Source organism: Empidonax traillii, unplaced genomic scaffold (assembly GCF_003031625.1).
Source record: "Empidonax traillii isolate 1590-97213 ecotype Southwest subspecies unplaced genomic scaffold, ASM303162v1 scaffold34:size3740991, whole genome shotgun sequence".
In the NCBI taxonomy this organism is placed as follows: Eukaryota; Metazoa; Chordata; class Aves; order Passeriformes; family Tyrannidae; genus Empidonax; species Empidonax traillii.
This window is the reverse complement of record NW_020955227.1, coordinates 2,289,179-2,309,951: the sequence shown is the minus strand read 5'-3', so window position 1 is coordinate 2,309,951 and position 20,773 is coordinate 2,289,179. Positions and strand designations below refer to the sequence as shown.

General features: G+C 47.7%; 1 protein-coding gene across 1 annotated transcript in view; it reads left to right on the top strand.

Moving 5' to 3' along the window:
* COL27A1 (collagen type XXVII alpha 1 chain) overlaps nucleotides 1–20,773 on the top strand; it is a 143,202-nt gene that overhangs the window by 11,289 nt on the left and 111,140 nt on the right. Inside the window, exons 3-5 of the mRNA XM_027877854.1 lie at nucleotides 2,645–4,071; nucleotides 13,064–13,117; nucleotides 20,117–20,170. Coding sequence (XP_027733655.1) covers nucleotides 2,645–4,071; nucleotides 13,064–13,117; nucleotides 20,117–20,170 — 1,535 coding nt within the window. The remainder of the gene's footprint in view (nucleotides 1–2,644; nucleotides 4,072–13,063; nucleotides 13,118–20,116; nucleotides 20,171–20,773) is intronic.

The following is a 20,773-nucleotide window of genomic DNA, read 5'->3' as shown; positions in this document are numbered from 1 at the left end:
ACTGTCTGTCTCTGGGAGAGAACCTAAAAATACATGTAGAAATTGGAAGCTGGAGTCTAGCTCCTAGTTTAAGTGGTAAATTTATTTCCTTAGGGATAAATCCTGATGCCTTTGAAGTCTGTGGCAAGAGTCCCACTTGACTTCACTAAAGCCAGGCTTTGGCCCTTGCTATTTCATGGGCTCTGGAAATTATCCAGTCTGAAGACACTGCTGTGATTCCTCCATTCAGTGCAGAGAGGGAAAGGCCACGCTGAGGGACAGCCCCATTGGGCAAAGTGGAAGAAAAGCAAGGATTTCATAGTATGGGAGAAGTACTGTCATTAACACTTACACATGCTGTGCAGTAAATTATCCTCTCTGCACAGAGTGGGAAAACTTCCATCCTCTTCCACATCTTCCACATCTGACGCACCTTCTCCAGGGCAGTGTCTGCTAGAAAATGAGTCAAGCTGCCTTAAAAAAGTCAGGTAGGAATAAAGCTGAACTCAGACAAAGTAAATATTGATTGACTCGTTCTTACATACAAAAATGACCAAGGCTTTTGCCAAAGTCAAGGAACAAAGGTTTTCTCATCATTCTCTTCCCTTCCCGGCCAGCAACATTACAGACCTCAGACTGCTTGAGTCTACAACCCTCCTGGCCAACACCAAGGTTCTCTTTTAAGTGCCAGTTCTTTAAATATTCTGTTTTGTGATGAACATTTAATAGTTAAGGGTAAAGCAGCCAAATACCAAGGCCCTTTTAGAGAAGGAGCTCATTTTTTTTTCCTTTGGACAACCTCTGATTTACTTTTCCTTTTAATATAGGAAAGCTCCAATCCCATGATTGGCACCCCCACGTTTCTGAGTTAAATTCTTACCTGGCGACATCAGCATTTGGGTTATACAGCCCAGACTGGCTTCCCCAAAGAGCACTGAAATGTGAGAGTTAGCTGGTCCAGGAGTAATGGAGGTTGCATTTGGGCAGGGAAGAGGGAAGGGGATGCAGTTATCCTAGCCAATTTTCAACAGTGGTGGTGTCATGGTAATCATGATCACCTTACCTTCATCATAGGATCATTTGGGCTGGAAGACTTTAAGATCATCAAGTCCAGCTGTTGACACAGCACTGCCAAGCCCACTACTAAACTGTGCCCCCAAGTGCCACAGCCACACGTTTTTTGAACACTTCCAGGGATAGTGATTCCACCACTTCCCTGTGCAGCTTGTTCCAATCCTTTTGGTGAAGGCATCTTTCCCAGTATCCAGTCTGACACATCCCTGTTCCTCCAGCCCCCAGTGCAACCTGAGGTCATTTCATGTCATCCTTTTTTACTTGTGAGAATATCCTGACTCCCAACTGCCTCCATTCTCCTGTCAAAGGGCTGTAGAGAGTGAGAACCTCATAGAATTGGCCTTGACCCACTGATCCAGCCTGTCCAGGTCCCTCTGCAGAGCCTTCCTACCCTCCAGCAGATCAACAGTCCCACCCAACTTGATGTCATCCACAAACTGCCTGAGGGTGCTCTCAATCCCCTCATCCAGATTATCTGTATATACCACGTAGGTAACATCTTTTATTAACCCAAAGGATTGAGCTGAAGCAAGGGAACAAGCTTCTGGGCACATGAGCACCTTTTTCAGGTCTGGGCACATTTACCTTTGCAGCTTTTCTCACGTAGACCTCGGAGTCTTCCCTGGTTAAGTAGTTCAGCTGAGGCTGCTGCCAGCTGGCCCCAGTTTGTGCTGCTGTTGCCTGCTAATCTGCCTGGGACTCTGAGCTGAGAGTGACTCCTGATAGACCTCTGGGCCAGAAACCAGAGATTCTGCTTATCCGTCCATTGCAGACTTCTCCTGGAGTTGGGGGAGAAAGGTGTCTCTGGACATCAATCTCTCTCATCCTGGCTCCTAGGTGACAACTGCTGGAGGTCTTACCTCCACTGCTCAGTGGCAGCCATAACTCATTTTTCAGCTCTTCACAAACCAAGTCTGGTTGCTCCACCCTATTAAAATAATTTAAGTCTGTAAGATGATCCGCTGGGAAAAAAAGAGTACTGCTGTTGAGAACTTTGAGCAGTTCATTGAAATCTATGTGCAACTTTTTCATGCTGGGAGGCACCTTTGCTTCCTTGAACTCTCCAAAGATCAAAAGCTGCTTCTTAGTAACTTGGAGAGAGACGGATACTAGGCTTTTGCTCCCTTTGGAAGTTCTGTTACTTGCCTTCTGGGGATATAAAATTTTGCAATCCCAGCTCAGTCTGTTGTTCAAATTCCTTTCCAGCTGTGTGGTCAGTACTCAGAATTAAATCCCAGAGAAGTGGACTATTGGTGCGTAGTGGGAAATTTCCTTGTAGTGAGGTCAGCTCCCTCCAGAACATCTGGAGCTGGTCCCTGGTGGGACAGGAGAACTAGCCAGATGCACCCTGGAGCTCTGATGCATTTTGGCAGTTGCTGGTAACCAAGCTGAGCATGCACTTGCTCCTCACAAAAGGTGCAGAGGAGCTATGAGTTCTCTATTCTGGCAATTCGAAAGCATATGTGAGAGAGTGGTCGGGATTTCCTTCATCCTGTTGTCTTGATGCGTGGATTGGTTTGATCCCCCCTCCATACCCACCCAGCCCTTGGGTCGTCCAGCACCTCACGCATTCTTTGTGCTTCCCTTTCAGATGTGGATGTTCTTCAAAGACTGGGCCTGTCAGGGAAAAGGCCATCGGGTGGATGGTCCTCGTCACGCGCAGTTCCTCAAGGAGTCATTCCTTTCAAGTCAGGGGTCATCTTCACTCAGCGAGCACGTGTCGAGGCGCCGCTCAGCACCATCCTCCCCGCGGGCTCCAGCACTGACCTGCTCCTGGTGCTGAGCCTCTGCTCCCACCGCATCAACAACGCCTTTCTCTTTGCCGTCAAGAGCAAAAAGAAAAAACTGCAGCTGGGGGTCCAGTTTGTGCCTGGGAAGATCATAGTGTACGTGGGCCACAAGCGCTCTGTATATTTTGATTACAATGTCCACGATGGCCAGTGGCACAATATGGCCATCGACATCCGTGGCCAGACAGTCACTTTATATACTTCTTGTGGGAAGCGCAGAGTACATGCGGATTTGCATTTGAAAAAGGACGAGGCGTTGGATCCACACGGGTCTTTCCTCTTCGGGAAGATAAGCCAGCACTCCGTGCAGTTTGAAGGAGCCATCTGCCAGTTTGATATTTATCCTTCCGCCAAGGCAGCTCATCATTACTGTAAATACCTGAAAAAGCAGTGCAGGCAAGCAGATACCTACCGGCCAAACCTGCCCCCCCTCATCCCCCTCCTGCCCAGGGACCCCAGTGCCCCCCCCAGCACCCCACAGCGTGTGGAGCCCTCGCTGCAGGGTCTGAAAAACCTGACCACTGCTGCCCCATCCTTGGAGTTTGGCAGGGTCACTGCACCCCCCAAGACAAGGGGTTCAGGTGCAACAACCATCACGTCGGTGTCAACCCCACCCTCACCTCCAAGACTGACAACCAAAGCCACAAAGGTCACAGTGGCCCCGTCTGTTCCTTCAAGCACCGAAACACAGCTGCCCTCCCGTCCGCTCCCTCGAGGGACAGGGACGACCCTCAGGGTGGCTCGGCCCACTCCCAGCACAAACAAGGAGAAAACTCCCCTTTCCACCTCTAAAAAGGCCCCACCAACAAGCCAGAGCCCCGTCACAGCCAGCAGGAAGGAGTCCAAGCAAGAGACCAAAAAGAAGATCAACCAAAAACCAACCGTTGAGCCCTCTGCAGCACCCAGCACCATAAAGCCAACGAGGAGGGCGACTGATAACACAACCAGCAATGTCCACCTTGTCACCCTAAAGCCAACCCTGCAGAACCCACGCCACGGGCCTGTTCCAAAGAAGCACGTGCCGTCCCCCACCAGGAAAGTGGATCCTCTGGTGTCCACCAAACCCCCCCTGGGATCTGCCCATCCCGTCTCCAGAGCCAGGGCACAGCCCTTCAGCCTCACAACCCCGGCTGCAACGGATGGCTATCAAATCTTTGACCTCCTGGGACCCACTCCGTTTCCATTTTTACTGGGATATCCAGGAGTGAAAGGAGAGAGAGGACCCCAGGTAAGTTCAGTCTTTTCATGTTGGCCTTTTCTGGTCACAGCTCGGCTCAAGGGCTGGCAGACCACAACCCACAAGGGTTTCTGTGAAGCTTAGCAGAGTGTGGCAGTTTGGAATCGCAGCCAAGCACTCCTGCATTCCTGATCATCACAATTTTAACATAAATCTCAGTGTGAAATTGGGTGTTCTGTGTTGGTGGATGCCCCTTAAATGTTTGTGGTAAAATTGCTGCTTCATGTTAGATTAAAAAAAAAAAAAAAGAGGGGGTGAAAAAGAGAAATCCTACCTTCCTTCCTTCAAATTTCTGGCTAAAATTTCAATGGTCATGTTAGGGGGTTCTGTTCCACACCCTTGGTTTGTCTCAGGTCACCTTCCACAGAAAACCCAGAGGCCTCAAAAACATGCCTCAAATGAACTGTGTCTTAACAATGGTTGTTGATTTGGTTTGTATCTGATGTTCACATTTCCACAACAGTGCTCTGTTTCAGCAAATGCAAGTACAGAGATGGCTTTAGGTTTTGGGTTGTTTTTTTTTTAAACAAACTCTCCTCTATTTTTACAGTATTTGTTTGTTTGTTTTGTTTAATTTTGTTTCCCATAGCCTGCACTTAAAACATGCCAAAAGTTTCCTTTATAAATTTAACTACTGCATTCCACACACAATAACCCCTCTCACGGTGTATGGTGTATATCTTGGCCATAGTAAAAGTATACACACATTTTGTAATGCTAAAAGCAGTCAGGCCCCACTAATTATCCGCCTCTCTCTTTTTTTTNTTTTTTTTTTTTTTTTTTTTTTTTTTTTTTTTTTTTTTTTTTTTTTTTTTTTAATGCAAGAATGCAAACAGGATCTTGAACTGGCCAAGTTTTGGGAGGATTTGGTGTTCCAACCCAAATTGTCAATAGGAGAGGGGGGTTGTACATGTAAAATAAGTTTCTCCCAGACGGAGTCTTTGGTTGCCAAGTTCCAGCCCAGAGCGAATTTTTGCAGCTGACTTCTTAAAATAGTGAAAGAAGGGTTTACAATGGAAATATTGAGGCTGGCGTGAGGAACACAATCACCAGCACTTGTGTCTGCTGCTTGTTGTTGTAACACCTAAAGTGGAATGGCTGGGTCTCCCTAAGCCCTCAGCGGGTGCTTAGGGGGTTGCATTTCCTGCCTGTCCCATCTCAAAGCAGGCAGGTGATTGCTTTCCTCGTGTTCTGGGTGTGGAGGCACCAAGTGGGGTGTTGTGTTCCAAGGTCCCCACCTCTGGGAGAAGCGAAGGTGCTGCCTGAGCAGGGGGATGAGCCTTTTTACTTGGAGAAGTTTTGCTAAATCCCTCAGTAGACAGAATGAGCTCCAGCAATTCGGTCTTTGGACAGGCTGCTGTGTTTCGTGGAGAGTCGTTTCAGGCATATTTCCAAGAGCAGGAATTCAGCAATTGTGAGTTTCCCTTAAAACACCACTTACCTGTGAGGGGTCAGTCAGGGTGGTTGCCCCAAGCCCACCAAAATCCTGACCTCTGCCACCTTCTTGCCCTACAAGTGGCATGAGGTGACCAAGGTCCAAGCCTCTGCAATGTAAAGAGCTTATTATTGAACCAGAGTGGAAAATCCCTCTCAGCTCATGAATCATAGCAAAGAAATGGATTCAGGCTGTGGAGGGCTGAGGGAAGAGATGGCAGGATTTTTCCATCCTGTCTGAGAACAACTGGAGTCCTGAATTGAGGGAAAGGAGAACATTTTGAGGCTCTGTCTGGCCTTATCCTCTTTGACTGCTGGAAACGAAGTCAGGGCTTGGGGAGGGAAAGGTTATGGCTTGGCTGGAGCTGGCTGCAGCACGGTGCTCGACAGCTCCTGTGACTCACCCGGAGATCTCTGTACCATACTTCCCTGGACGACTCTGACGTGGGAAGGGAAAGAGGAGAAAAGGCCGGGACGGGGATGACATGATGAGATATTAGTGCAGCACTTCCATGGCCAGACGAGCATGTTTCAGAACGAGTGCTGATAAATGTCCTGTGCTTGAGTAATTACCTGGCGCTGTCCTCGCGCTGCCGGGCAGACGTTCCTGATGAGGTCAGTGATATCCCAGCCCGGCGCTGTGCCTGGCCAGGGCAGGTTATGGGCTGGGAATGTCATCCGGTGTCTGGCACACGGGGGGGAAGAATAAGGTGATTAATTGCTTTTCCGACTTGTTGCCCGATACAAGGTCTCTTCAAGAAGATTGTCACTTTGGGCAGGGAGGTGTGTGGGGGAACTGACTTCTGCCTGTTCTGCAAGGGCTGGGGCTGCCTTGGCTGTGATTTCTGGGCAGAGGCAGACTGGCAGTCACAGCGCCCTCCCCGTCCTTTTCACAGCATCCTAACACCAAGAGAGAAAAGACCATTGTTAATCCTGCTGGTACCAAAGTCAAGATGGGAATGGCAGTGAATCCTGACGGTCCCAAAGTCGGGATGGGAATGGCAGTGAATCCTGATCATCCCAAAGTCTGGATGGGAACAGCAGCCGCGGTGCAAGGCAGTGATGACTCAGGCCCTGCGGTCTCTGCAGTTGTGGCTTTGTGAATTCTACCAAAATAACTGTGGAATAATTTTAGCAGTGCGGAAGGGCCCCATCCCTACAACTAGGGGACATGTTCAATGGTTAGAAAAGCATGAGCAAAGGACTGAAAGGAGCTGTCCCCTTAGAAGTAAAAGTAAGGACCCTCCATGTATATATTTGCCCTGAAGGACCACTGGGATGCCACGCAGCAGGAAACGGAGATGCTGCATCCCACATGCAACTCATGGCAGAGCATTAATTCTTCAGGAATGTTGGGTTTGCTGAGCAGTTAGAGGAGGGAGGGTAATATGTTCTTAAAAAAGAAAAACTTCTTGGGAACCATTAATAACCACAAGCATTTGGGATCTCGGCTCCACATTTGTTTTGGAGGGGGGAAGTAACAAAAGGAACACCCAGACATCATGCGAAACCAGTAAGGCAGCACTGACTCAGCAGCTGGCAAAGGTACCTCTGAATCATCCCTGCTGCCCTCAGCACCTCCCCCAGCAGAGCTCTAGGCCCTGCACAGGGACCTTCGCTCAGCTTACAGAGCAGAGTGACCCCAGCAAGTGGCTGCAAGCAGCCTTGATCCCCCCAGAAGAAAAATACATCCTGAAAAGCAGTATTTTTCTGCAAGCTTGTCATGCCCTTGAACCTTTGTAAGGCTGTGATGTGATGGGTGTGTGTTTGCATCTTCTGGTAGATGGGGTATCATCTGCTTGTCTAAACCAGCAGCAGATCTGACAGGGAGATTTTGGGGGCTGCTGTGGCCTCTCCCATCCCGCACAATTCCATCCGCGCACCGCGGCTCCATCTGCGCTGCTGGGCCAGGAGCCCCACATTGGAACCCGTGGCCACAGCCCAGTGAGGTGCAGCATGGCCTGGCAGGCAGCCCTCCCTCTCTTTCTTTCCCTCTCTCCCTCCTCTCTCCAAGGCAGATGTGTTCCTGAGCACCTCCCCAGTCTAGACTGCTCCAGCTGCCATCTCCTGCACGAGCAGTTTGTTTTGGAGCCCGGCTCCTTCCCTGAAGAAGCAATCCCAGCCAATCCAATCAGTGGGCAGGGAAGAGAGGTGATTGGGAACACCGATAAAACACGAGGTGCCTGATTCCAGGCCTCCTTGTACCAGAAAAAACACAGCTATTCAAGCTGCCAGTCTATGACAGATTAAGGAACACACAACATGTTTGAATCTCTTAATGAATGAGTCATATTAACAAAAAAAGAAAAAGGGAGACTGGACGCTTTGTATAATCCATGGGAAAAGTTTTAGTCTCACTCACACAGTTGGATCAAATTTTTTTGCTAATTTAGCCAGAAATATCTTTGAAGGGAAATCTTCTTGCAGGCAAATGACCAAGCATCAGAGAGATCTATTTGCATAAAATGAAGTGAACTTTGAAGATCGGTAGTTGAAAGTGTGTTTGAGAGAAATGTGCTGCAAAGGACGCAGGATTTATAAAAATACTTGTGTATATTTGTATAATCTTTAAAAACACAGAGTGAGTGGTAAAGTAGGTGATCCCTCTATTTTTTCCCAGCCTTTCAAACTGCCTTCCAAGGTCTGAGATTGCTCCGGAGACTGTTCCGGAAATGTCTCTATAGAAAAGCTGCTTTCATCAAGCTGGAATACTAATATTTTGTTATGTTTTGTGCCACCCCCCCTATTGGGAATCCAGTTGTGGACAAGGACCTTTCTGTGATAGGTGTTGTACAGACCCAGAACAAACATCTGTGCCTATTGAGGAAATCGTGTTACAAGGCTGGCTCTCCACCAGCACCTCAGCTCCTGCCAGAATTATGAAGGCTTTTTGTTTTTAGACTGGTTGAAATCCAGATGTGTCCAAATTTTAATATGATAAGTCTGCCCTGGAGAAAAAAGTAAGCAAAGTGCTGGATTTTTTTTCCCCCCTAAAATTCCAGCTTTGTTGTAGGCAGTACTTGAAGCCAGGTTTTAATTCAGGTTCTGTCTTCCCTCTCTTTGCAGCACCTGGCAAGGCCAGGGAGGTGAGGAGGAGCTGGTATGTCTGTTGAAGATGAGGGTCTTCTCCTCCTTTTCTGTTCTCCTGAGCAGGGAATTTTTAATTCCAGTGGTGCCTCTGTAGCTGCTCTGTCCTTCTGTGCTGGTGCTTCCCAGATATACAAGGCTAAAGAGTAGATTTTGGCAGTGGCCTTGCATATGAAATATATTTCTTCCCCTGGGAATGTTTCTTTCTCTGGGAAGAAAACAAGTCAGGTCCTTTATCTGCAAGGGTAATGTCACTGCTTAGAATCTGGTGCCAATGCGGGGAGAGGATTTTGATGGGTTTTCTGAACTTTCTTTTAAGTTGTTTTTTACCACACGCATTAGCATCTGAGAAAGAAGAATTTTCCCTCTTCTCTCAGTCCTTGCAGTGTTTTGCATCTCTGAAACAGCCTTTTCTGGGGTACGGGAGAACTGTGCCACTAGTGCTGGGCAGGGGAGACCATAAAGTAGATGTGTGTATCTGTCAGTGTGCACTGGAATATGAACTTAATAGTTTCCTGTGAAACCTCAGCGATTTGCTGCCAGGCTGAGTACTTGCTTCTGGGGAAACAATTACAGGAATCCTTTGCTATCTGACCAAGTTGATTCAGAAGTCATTCAAAAGGAAGCAAGTTATTTCCCAAGTCTCCAGCACCAATTCCTGTACTGGGTACGCTTTCATTCAAGCCCTCCACAACAGGTTCAGCCTTGCTAGGAGTTTGGAGCTCTGAAGGCACCTTGCTCCCCACAGCACCGCTGCGGGCAGAGGAAGCAATATGAGAGGTGTGGGAGAGGCAGAGGTGTATGAACTGGCAGTGAGAGGAAACGGTGAGATTTCCCTTATCCTCAGGGTCTGATATATTTCCCTTTCAGACAACTTAGCTTAATTTTCCATTTGCAATTTGAAGCTCAAAAAGCTAAGGTAAAAAAAAAAAAAAAAAAAAAAGAAAAGGAAAAAAAAAGTCCCTTTTGCGCCAGAGAGTTTCCCAGCGGCAGCTTAGAATAAATCCCATAATCATTCGGTGGGATCGGTCGTCGTTGCTAATGCTACCGTGGGAAACTGAGAAGGGTTAAACTTTTATGTGGCTGCCACGAGCTGCCTCAGGAACTGTTCGGGCTGGTTAACAGCTCAGCTGTTTGGCTGCAGAAGAGAGACGGAGTATCAGCCTCTGCCGTGTTTCTCCTTGATCTCCGATCTTGCTTTGTGTGATAACAGGGTGTGTGTTCCCTGCCATCAGTTTGCTGAAGGAGCAGGCAGGAAGCCAGAGAGACAGGAACCACAGTGCCAGGAACGGTAGCTCGCTGTGGGAGGCTCCTGGCTCTGCTGGTCTCGTGGGGTGTCCCTGCTAAGGGAGGGCAGGGGCACAGCAGTGATATCTTCCTCCCCCTGCCAGGGTAAGAAAACCATCCTTGCCCCTTGGAGCACTTCCCGCTGCTCCCCATGGAATTCCCCAGGGATGCTCTAAAGGGTACAAGTGGAAAGGTGCTGTGTGAGCAACTGTGCATTGGGGGTGAGGGTGGAGATGTCTTTGGTGAGGGCAGAGGCTGCGTGGGCATCACCCTCAGGCAGCCTCTCAGCGCCTTGCTGTGTGGTGGCTCGCTGATAGACATCTCCTACTCTCCCTGTCTCGGAGCCTTACGTCTGGAGTGGGACTGCATCCATCATTTGTAAGTAGCTGGGCCCTGATCCAGCCCGATCCTCCTCTGGCTGCCTCTCCGGATGAGCATTTTTCTCCGTGCGTTTCAGTGTTGCTCTCCCCAGGCAAAGCCAGTTGTCTGACGTGGGCCTCTTGTCCGAGAACTGGAGCTGGGTGACATGGAGACATGTGCACAGAGCAGAGGAGAAACCAGTCTCTAGGAAGGCACAGTCCATGTCCCACCCAGTGCAGCTACCAAGGAATTGTGTGAGAATCTGGAAGGTGGCCTTGCAGTGCATCTTGTCTCACCACTGCTTGTGTTCATCTAGCCGCCCCAGACCTCTTCCTTCACCTTGATTGGCTTCTAATTTATATGTAGTCACATTCTTACCTTATGCAGTTATTGTAGTGGCTGGCACCTTTTAGCCTTTTATCCCACAGTAGTCTTATCCCTCTTGCTCTTCAGGAAAGGAAAAGGAAGGGATGAAGGAACGGCAAAGTAAAGCGAAGTGACAGGGACTCATGAGTTCTGTACTGCCCTGTGTTGTTTCAGTTAGAAGCCTTTCCCTTAACTCTGTATTCCTACTCCAGTGCAGGTATTAACTCTCTCCTTATTTTTTTTTGTTAGCTTCAGTTTGTTCTGAACATCACACATTTTTGGAAAAGGTTTTTCCTCAAGTGGCCAAGTACAATTGCAGCTGCTGTTTGCAGGAAAGTGGAGAAGGTCACCTCCATTCTAGTACACAGAGAGCACTGTGCTCAGACAGTTGCATCTTCTCTTGTACTTCTCCTTCTAAGAGTAGATGGGCATGGGTTTGGATGAAGAAGAGGTTAAGGACTTGAATTAATCTTTGGAAAACTCTTAATAACTGTCGCTGTCTCAGTTGCACTAGATTGGTTGTTCGATAGTTATCATCCCAACTAAAAGAGCAAGGGGATTTTTTGAATAAAAGCTTGGATTCTGGAGCACAATTATACACGAGGCTTAAAAACCCCTACAATTACGTGTCTATTTGCACAGCTGTATAATTGCATTATGCACGGGGCCCTGAGCTGGCACAATGGCAGGTTAAAACACTGGGCATATTGCTAAAATGAAGGTCAGCTGTATCAATGAGGGTTGTTAATACAAGGACCAGTAATACTGTGTTAGCCAGCAATAAGCAACGTGCAGAGGGGTCAGATGAAGTGTCCCAGGCTATAGAGACTGGACATCTCCAGGTCAGGCATGGCTGGGCAGCAGCAGTGAGTGATCCGGTCACAGAAGTCCATCTCTGCATGTCTCAGTGTGGACTATGAACTATTCTGTGCTGTGTAGGCTCTTACAGTTTTACAACAAGCCTGGGCAGTGCTTACTCCTCCCCTGATTTTTTTTTTACTGTGCCAAGTTTGGCTCTTATATGGATCCCTTTTATACAGCTCCATTTGTTGCTTATGTGTAGGAGGGTTGGTACTATCAGGGGAGTGTTTATTCATCAGTTACCTACATGGGTCAGGCAAGTTTTCTGTGTGGAGAATCTTTTCCTGGGCAGGGATGTCCAAGGTTGATTTTTTGTTGCTGAATCAGGCACTTGGTGACTCCTGAGAGCTTCGTTGGAAATCATGAGTTTGGCAGCCTCGCTCAGGGGCAGTACCAGCCTGAGAAGCTCTGGAACTCCTGCAGCAGCAGCTGTGCCACTGGGCTGGCAGTGGGCTCTGCTTGCAGAGGAGGTCCTACAGGGATGATCCAGTGGGAAGAGAGCAAGGTTTTATGGGGGCCAGAGTGCAGCCAAGGGGCTCATCCTGCCTCTGCCCCACACAGTGCCCCTGGGACCTGCTCTCCTGCCCACCACGCAGTTGGAGAGGTCAGGCTGCCTTCCAAACATCCTTCAGTCTGCTGCTCTGGATGCCTCTCCTTTTCATTGCATGCAATGAAAACTTGTCTTTTGTAACAAGCTACCAGAATATAAATCCTCCGGGAGACGCTTCAATTAACAGTTATTCTTGTTAGACATGTTTGGCTCAGGGGAAAAGAAGTTCTAATGAGTTATTAGGAGCTGCAGATGGCTCTCCAGAAATCTGAATTCTCCAGTCCATTGAAATAAAAATATGAATAAATAGATGAATAAATTCCAACGAGTTCAAACCTCATTGGTTAAGGATTCTTTCCTAACCTGTTTCAGATCAGTGCACAGCTGGGCATGTGATATCTCCACTTTGTTCTCACCCTCTTCCAAGAGTCCCCACTACTCTGACGTGTCTGACATGAACTTTTCTGTATTACAGAGCCCTATTTAAGAATTTCCGACATTGACACCAATTTTTATTACGTTTTATAACCCGACACTTTAAAATATGAAGTGTTGGGATGCGATTACCTTGTAACTCATGTAGCAGCCTGCAATACCAAGAACTCCATGTGTCCAGCTGATACAGATTACAGCACACCACGTTCTTCCCTGCCAAGGTGCTAACACGTTACTCCTGTTGTGTGCTAGCACGCAGCAGGAAAGTCCAAAGCTGGGAGACAGTTGTGTTACCCCTCTATTACAGCACGGGTCCAGGGCAGAGGAAGTGTGAAACACAGCTGTGATTCCCAGGAATGCAGCTGAAAGATGTGGATGCTCTGTCTCTTCTCTGTGGAAATACGTGCTCCTGCAGATGTTTCTGAGAGTGGATTTTTATCCCTGTGTAGTAATAGCATAACTGGAAATTTTGGCTGTGGTGTTGTAATTGGCCCTTCTCCCCAGGTCTTCTCCTAATGATTGTGTTGTGGGTCTCTCTGATGCACTGTCAGGAGTTCCATCCTGTTCTAGAACTGTCATTAATGCCTGTTTTCATATTTCCAGGGTCCACCAGGTCTGCCGGGCTTACCAGGACCCCCTGGCAAGAGAGGCTCTCGGGTAAGTGGTTTGAAATTTTCTATCCATTTGTGCTTGTATCTGCCTGTCCTGCTGTTCCAAGGGCCATTCTATGTTCCTGTGGTTGAGTAATGGTTGCTCCAGGCCCCTCACTGTTGAGGTCTGGCCTCCCTCCTTTTTCTCATTCTCTGTTCAGGGTTTTTGGGAGGCCACACTGGTGATTTGCAGCCTCCCTGAACTAAGGTTTGGCATCAGGAAAACCTGGGGGTGGATGTTTCCAAATGCCTGTCAGAAGAATGAGCTCTGCCTGTCTCATTTTGTTTCCAGTATCCATTCCTTCTTACAAACCTAGTGCTGAATACGAGCTTTGGCTGCTTTTTGTTCTGTCCTTCACTCTCCCCAGTTTCCCAAACTGGAGAGGTCCACTGGGCCCATGGTCCAGGACCAAGGTCTCAACACAAGGATGAGCTTTTGTGTTCCCCAGTCTGAGACCTGCTTTTTGACTCCTTTTCAAGATGTAAAGCAAAATTTCTTATCTGTTCTACAAGATCCATGGCAAACTCCTGAATTTCTTCCTCCCCAAATGAAATTCTGATGCAGATCTTTGAACATTGAGGGCTGTGCTGAGGAAACATCTGGTGCTGAGTGCTGCAGCAAGCTGTGAGAAAAGCTTTTTAACATTGGCCTAAGTCTCCCAGGGCTGGGCAACGTGCCTGACCTGGATACAGTGAACTGCTGGCCCTGCTCTCCTGGTAGCATGGTGCTGTCCCACAAGGTACAGCCATGGAGCCCGTTCCCTGAGCACTGAGCTGGTGTGGGTTGGGAATCAAAAGATGTGAGTGTCTGAGGCTGGAAGAAGGAAATATTTGGATCCATGATCCAGGCAGCATCCTGGCCTGGCAGCAGAGGGAGATTTCCTCACACATACTTGGCTAATACTCAACCCCATGTAATGTCTTTAAAGAACAAGCGAGAGGCTGAGAGCTGGGAGGCTCAGCATTCCCCCAGGACTCTCCTTGCACTCCTGTGAGATCTTGCAGTAACCAGTAAAGATAAACTCACCTTCTCTCTACAACAGTGAACCCCAAAAGGTCTGCAGGACCCCTGCAGCCTGGGCACGGGTGTGAACAGCCCTGAACACTGATTTGGGCTGTGAGTGTGTGGTGTTAGGGAGCACCAGGGTGGTGTGTGTTATAGGTGGGACAATCTGTTCTGCATTAGCTAAGTTCTTCAGTGAAGCATCACCACAAACAGTTGTAGAGCCCTTATATCTTTTGTCACAAATACACAAGCATCACCCACATCAGCAGATTGCCTGAGGTTTGCAGTTCTTACCATCCCCGTGAAGGCTGGAAGTTGGTTCCAACCTCAGCTCACTGCTCACGAGGGGTGTTTGGTGTTACTTCTGGCAATCCTGTGGTGAGCAAACGAGATTCCAAGTCTGGAGTCCACAGCTGCATCCCCTGCCTGCTGTGTGAGTGAGTAAATGCCAGCTCTACATCCCGATTCCACTTGAGTTTCTCTGAAGGAAATAGCACTGTGGAAGCTGTGTCATAATTTTCTGTGTTATTCCCCAGCTGTGGCGCACTCCATCCTATATTTAAGATGATCCTCTGAAAGACAATAAGCAATTGAGGGTTTCTGAGCTCAGCCTGTGCCAGAGGTGCTGAGAATTGGTCCAGGAAAGAGTTCCCAGTTAGGAGGTGCTCAGCACAGCTGAGCCTGGCTTGGCTTGGACCTCTGCAAAGAGTCTGTGCTAATTTTGGGAGGGGGCAGAAGGGTCACTCTGTGAATGTCTGGCCTGGAGCACTGGAGACAGGCTTTCTGTAGCTGTGAAGTTGCCTCATGCTGATGTTGTTCAGGTTTTCAACCCCTCTAAGTTGCTTTTTAAATCTGCTTTGTTTCTCTTTGTCCTTCCATGTTGGTCAGGGTAAAATGAAAGCTCTAATTAGCCTTTGCCTTGAGTGTGAGACCGTGGTGGGTGGCAGCCTGTGAGAAAAGCTGGCTGATCCCATTCTCTTAAATTCCAGCAGATAAGTATCACCAGACATGCCTGTGCAGTCTGAGGGTGGCTCTTCCATGTAGGCAAAGCCACCTGGTTTGCAAAAACACATACCACCAACACAATGAGAAGAAGTTGTGATTGGGACACATCTCAGCGTTCAAGTGCAACTCAAGGCTGGGTAGCTGAGTGGATAGTGACAGTCTTCTTTAGGATGACAGTTGTTTAGAAGCTAATCCCCGTTTTAGGAGCATGGACTTAACTGGACAACCTGTCACTCAGCATCAGGGACCCATTGAGACAGATTCAGAGTATTTCTGTACTCTGCTCTCTGCTACTACCAAGGCAAATTTTCACTTTCATAGCAAATGAAAACTGGGTGTTTCTTTTTCTCATTATTTCCTGAGGGAAATAGTGGAATAAAAGGTTGCAATTCTGATGACTGGAGGTGATGGCCGATGACACTTTCTCAGGAGCTTTCCAACCTGTAGAGATACTGCTGTCTTGGTCATGTATGCCCTACTGGAAAGTTTTTGTCTCTGTATCCAGGAAGGATTGTTTTCAGCTTTTCTGTCTGCATTAAAGAATTTGAGGCCTAAGAAGAGATCTGTCCACACCCCTCCTGCTCAGATGAATGTGCCACGTGCCTGGGCAGGTGTCTCTGTAAGGTCTAAGGGAAGGGCAGATGAGGCTGTGGAAATCCCAGTTATCTCTTCTGCTCCTACATGGAGACAGCAAGTCTTAAACACATCACAGGCAGGAGTCCATTCACAGAATCATAGAATACTCTGGGCTGGAAGAGATCTTAAAAAAATCCTCTCGTTCCAATCCACCACCATGGGCAGGAACACCATCCACTCGACCAGGTTGCTCAGTGTCTCATCCAACCTGGCCTTGGTTGTTTACTTCACCCCCAGGACAGCAAAAAAAGAGCTATGATCAAATTTTCAAAACACATAATTCTGGAAGCCAGTTCCCACTGGAAGTCACTTCCTGTCCAAGTGGTGAGCAAGCTCAGGTACCAGGGAGTGTTTTGTCCCTGTCCACAGAACAGGTCAGAGGCAGAACTGGGAACAAAAAGCCTGACATGCTGCAATTGCTCTTGGTTTATTTAAACTCTGACACAACAGAGGAGAAATCCAAATGGATGGGTGAAGAGAATACACGAGCACTCCCTGATGCTTCGGGATGCACTTGCCATCCTCCTGTGAACCTCAGCAGCTTGACAGACTGTGAGGTCCCAGTGTAACATGTCCCTGTTACATTTGGTCTGTGGTTGGAAAAAATCTCCCTTCCCTTCAAAATGCAGGGCTTCCCTCCTAAAACAAGCAACTGAGTCAGCTGTAGAGGTTCCCTGGTATCCTCTTTCCATTAGGGAGATTTTCCAATTTCTGAAAAGTGTTTAAAGAAACAGTTTGTTTGGCTTCACTTCAAATATTTAGCTCATTTTTCAGCAAGCCAGAGGTCACAGTGGGATCTGTAGGTCGGGAGCAGAAAAAGTTGCTTTACACAGTGAAACCCCAGGACATAATGAGTTTCCAATCAGTGGTCATTCCTCTGACTGGAGCCCTCTAGCATTTAGCAGGAGTTTGGAGGATTTCCCCCCCCCCCTCCTTGCGAATGCTGGAGGGTTGGGGGGAGCTGTGCACAGTTGCACTTTTGTTAATTATTGTGGGCTGTGAACCTTTATGCATAAAAGCCCTTCTGTGAGCTGGGTCCCGTCTCCAGGCACGTCATGAAGCTGGACTGGGCGGCTCAGTGTAGTTCTCAAGCAGCATCATTCACGGAAAAGACATTCCAGGGAGATGGGAAAACCCCCCTCGCTTGAAAAGTACATTCAAGGATTGTTCTGGTCTCCGTGCCATGTGGTAGCTGTGGGCCGCTGTTGTCCCATGCTAAAAATTTTCCATGGAATTTCCAGTGCAAGGCTTGGAAGGTTTCAGATGCGAGTTTGCTTGCTGCTAGACTGGATTGTTTCAGCAGTTATAGGAAGCCAAAGCTGGTGGGTAAACAGGCACCCAGACAAAGAGTGATACCTGCTGTGGGATTTTTTCATTCAGTGGTCTCAGCACTGTCCCAGTCCCTGGGTAGATGAGAGGAGCAAAACTCATGTATTGATGATAAAGATACTTAAGAGAACCTAGATTTCTAGGTGTGAGTGGGAAATTGAATTAAATCCAGGGTAGAGTTTGTAAAATATAGCAATTAACCCTTGAATTGCTTCTCCATGGAAGAGGGCTGTTTCTGGGATCACTGGTTGGGAATGGGTAATTCTGCTGGGCACAGGAGAAGAGGAATGAACAGGGGACTGGGTGGGCAGTTTGGGGGCTTGATGACTGATACTGGGGTTTGTAGATCTGTCCATGATGAATTTACAAGGCTTCCCTGTTCAGACTGGGTGCTGCTGATGGCTCCTGAGGCAGCTGCTGTCCTGCACCCTCTGTTCCCAAACCCATCTAACTGTACCACACCACATCTCCCTCCTCTGCCAAGAACGTGGGTGTAATCACAGATTCAGGACTAACCATGTTGGAACACATCAAGATCAATTATTTTTTACAACTTTTAGGACCACTGCCAGCCTACACCCTTTTTTCTCCACAGTTACCAGAGCAGTTTAAGACACTTAGCCCGAGCCCCAGGCTTGGTCACAGCAGTCTCTTGCGTGCCAGACTGGACTTCCCATTGTCACTTCATCAGCAGGATGTGGCCAATTCTCGCTAGGATAAGACCACATCTGTCTTTAGGAACAGGATGAGTCTCTGACCTTCCTTTGCCTGGATTACACTGGATACAGTCTCATTGAACTCAGTGGTCAAGGCTCTGTTTTATGTCAAGAGTCTCTGTTGTTTGTAACCACGTGTTTTGTCACTGGAAACGGGGGCCAGATTCCTTCTCCCTTCTTCCCTCCTTTTGGTTAAAATCCTTTTGGATTTCGTTGCTGTGCTTTGGTTTAGCTCTGGAAGAGCCTGCACCAGCTTTTGCTGGCAGTGTGATAAGTTTCTTATCCAGGGGCTCTGGATTGGCAGCTCAGCTTCTCGTGTTCCAGGTTTCCTCCTGGAAACTATCATTCTCATCTAGGATCACACCACACCATGCTGCTCCCTCAGGTCTGACACTGCTGTAAGCCTGCCCCAGGCTATGGTGGAGCACAAATTTCAACTAACTGTGGGCTTTAAGCCAAGCTGCCTGACTCCAAAGTTGAATAACAGCTGAATTCCCTCCTCAGATCCATCAGCGGTCTGGATTTATGGACCCTGTTCAGAGCTACCTCGAATATTGCTTACATGTAAGAGCTTTTTAGGAACTCATCTTATATAGAGACTATCCTGTTCCGATTTCTGTCACTTAATAATAATTTTCCTACATATTTGAGAATTGAAAGACTTGGGTTGAAGCATTTTTGCTACCAAAGAATTGTTGAATTACCTTAAGCAGCTCATCTAGTCTCTATTTCAGTGTCCCACCCAACGAGGTGAGCAGATGATGCCACAGTTTCCTGGGAAGGTAAATTTATTTAAGGTTCCTCAGTGTTCAGGTACTCTGGCTACAGCAGCTATATGGGTTTTCAAAAGACAAGCTGATGCTCAAGCACCTTAATTTTAATTAATGTTGTTTCAGTTTCACTGGAAATTCAGAGCCAGCCTAAGCTATCGGAGAATTTCAGGTGAAAATTTGAAAGGAAATTAAGAATGGGGCAATAAATGTATTTGATTTCAGGCTGAAAATTTGGAAGGAGTTTAAGAATGGGATGTTAAATTTATTTGGGAAAAAAAAATTGCCATTTGAAAAGTTCAGCCTTTTAATTCAACAGCCTCTTGAAGCAGAGCAGCATGTTGTGAAACAGCACTGAGCACTCAACAACTGTCTGTACCACAAGATGCAATAAAAAAAAGGCATTATTTTCTATTACAGTGCAGTAAAAGTAAAACTGAATAGAGATCAGTGCACTGATGTTCTCTCGAAAGACAGCAAGGGCACTGAACTTGGCTGGCAGTCGTGTGTTTAACTGCAGTGATTTTCCTTGGAAATCAAACCCTGAAGATTTTGGCCCCAAAATGCTCATTGGAAATATTACAGCTTGCTGAGAAAGTATCTGAGTGGCTTTTTATCCCCGTGCCTGCGCTCCTCCAACTCGAGGGTACAGCAAGGGCTCCTCGTGGTGGTATAAATCTCACACACGTTCTTGGCAGAATTCTTGGAGTTGGATATTCAGGTTGTTTCATCTCCCAGGAACGTTTTCAAGGGGACTTAAGATTATTATTACTTCTGCCTGAAAGGTTAGCAGATCTTCTGTGCTGTATACAATCCCTGGATAAACTATTCTTAGCTGCCTATTCCAGATAACTCCTTAAATAGACCTTGGAAAATATGCAGGGTGCTTTTAAAATAAGATGTAAAAGGAGATACTGCTATGTGTGACCTGAGGTAGATACTCTGACAGTGTCATGGGCTTGCAAGACCTAAGAAAAAATTGAGATTTAGCTATGTAAAATGTGGATTTAAAGGGTTTAAACAGGGTCTTACTGCTGTTCCCCCTGTTTTACTGTCTGACCATGCATTCTGTTTCCAACCTCTAAAGGAAAAAATCTGGTTGCTTTGTAGGGGAAATGAGTTCATCCCAAAGAGTTGAACGATTTCCCTTTAGTAATTACTTGTGTCCTCTTCAATTTTGACCAGAAAAAGTCATTAACACCCCCGCACACTTCTTCTCCCCTCTGCCTGCCCCCACCCCGTTCTGCTGGGGCTTGGACTCCCCTGACCTGTGGAATGTTTGGTTTACCCGAATTATCTCAGTGTCATGACATGTCTCATGGTGACAGACACACATCCCCTTCCGTGAGGGCTAGTGGGAACCAGCGGCAGAGATTCCCCCTCCACGGGTGCCAGGGAGGTCGCAGTGACACCGTCCCCCTGCCAGGGCACGGGCACTGATGCTCTGGGTTAGGCCTGGCACGGCACAGCCAGAGGCTTTCTGCTGCTCCAGGACTAACACTCATTCCCACCGACCCCTTTTGACTCTGTTTTGTGTTTTTTAGGGTCCCCCAGGTCCCCATGGAAACCCTGGCTCACCTGGACCCCCAGGACTGAAAGTAAGTATGAGCTGGCTCGAGGAGCTTTTGCCTTCCCATCCCAGGGGAAGGACAGATTCCTTTTATCCTGCTCTGTGCAAAAAGGCAGTAGCTGAAGCCATTCCTTCCTTCCTCCCTCCTGCTCTCACACAGACCCTCCAGCAGCACAGCCAAGGCCTTTTCCTGCACTCAGAGAGACCCTTCTGTGCCTCTGTCCTGGGTTCTCCCAAATTTCAAAGGCTGCCTAATTAGGATCCTGCTTAAGCTATGCCTGTGCCAGGGAGCAAGCTGCTATGCTGAGACAAGGAGAGTGGGAATCTTTCCACTCCAGAACCTCTCCAGCTCTGGATTTTTTTGCTTTCTCATTTCTCTCCTCTGGATTTTGCAGCCTACTCCTCTACCTTTGAGTCTGGACAGTGGCAGGAGGAACTGTCAGCACCCAGCATCTTCCTCTGCTTTCCTCTACCTGAAACTCCCTCTTCTTTCTTTCTTGAGTTCATGGGAACTCTGATCTCCATCAGTCTTCCCAAACTGATCTCACTGCTTTTTTCTAGATGCCCTCACCTCTCCCATGAGAGCTCACAGATCCCTCCTGCAGTGCCAGGAGCCCTGTGTTTAGTCCTC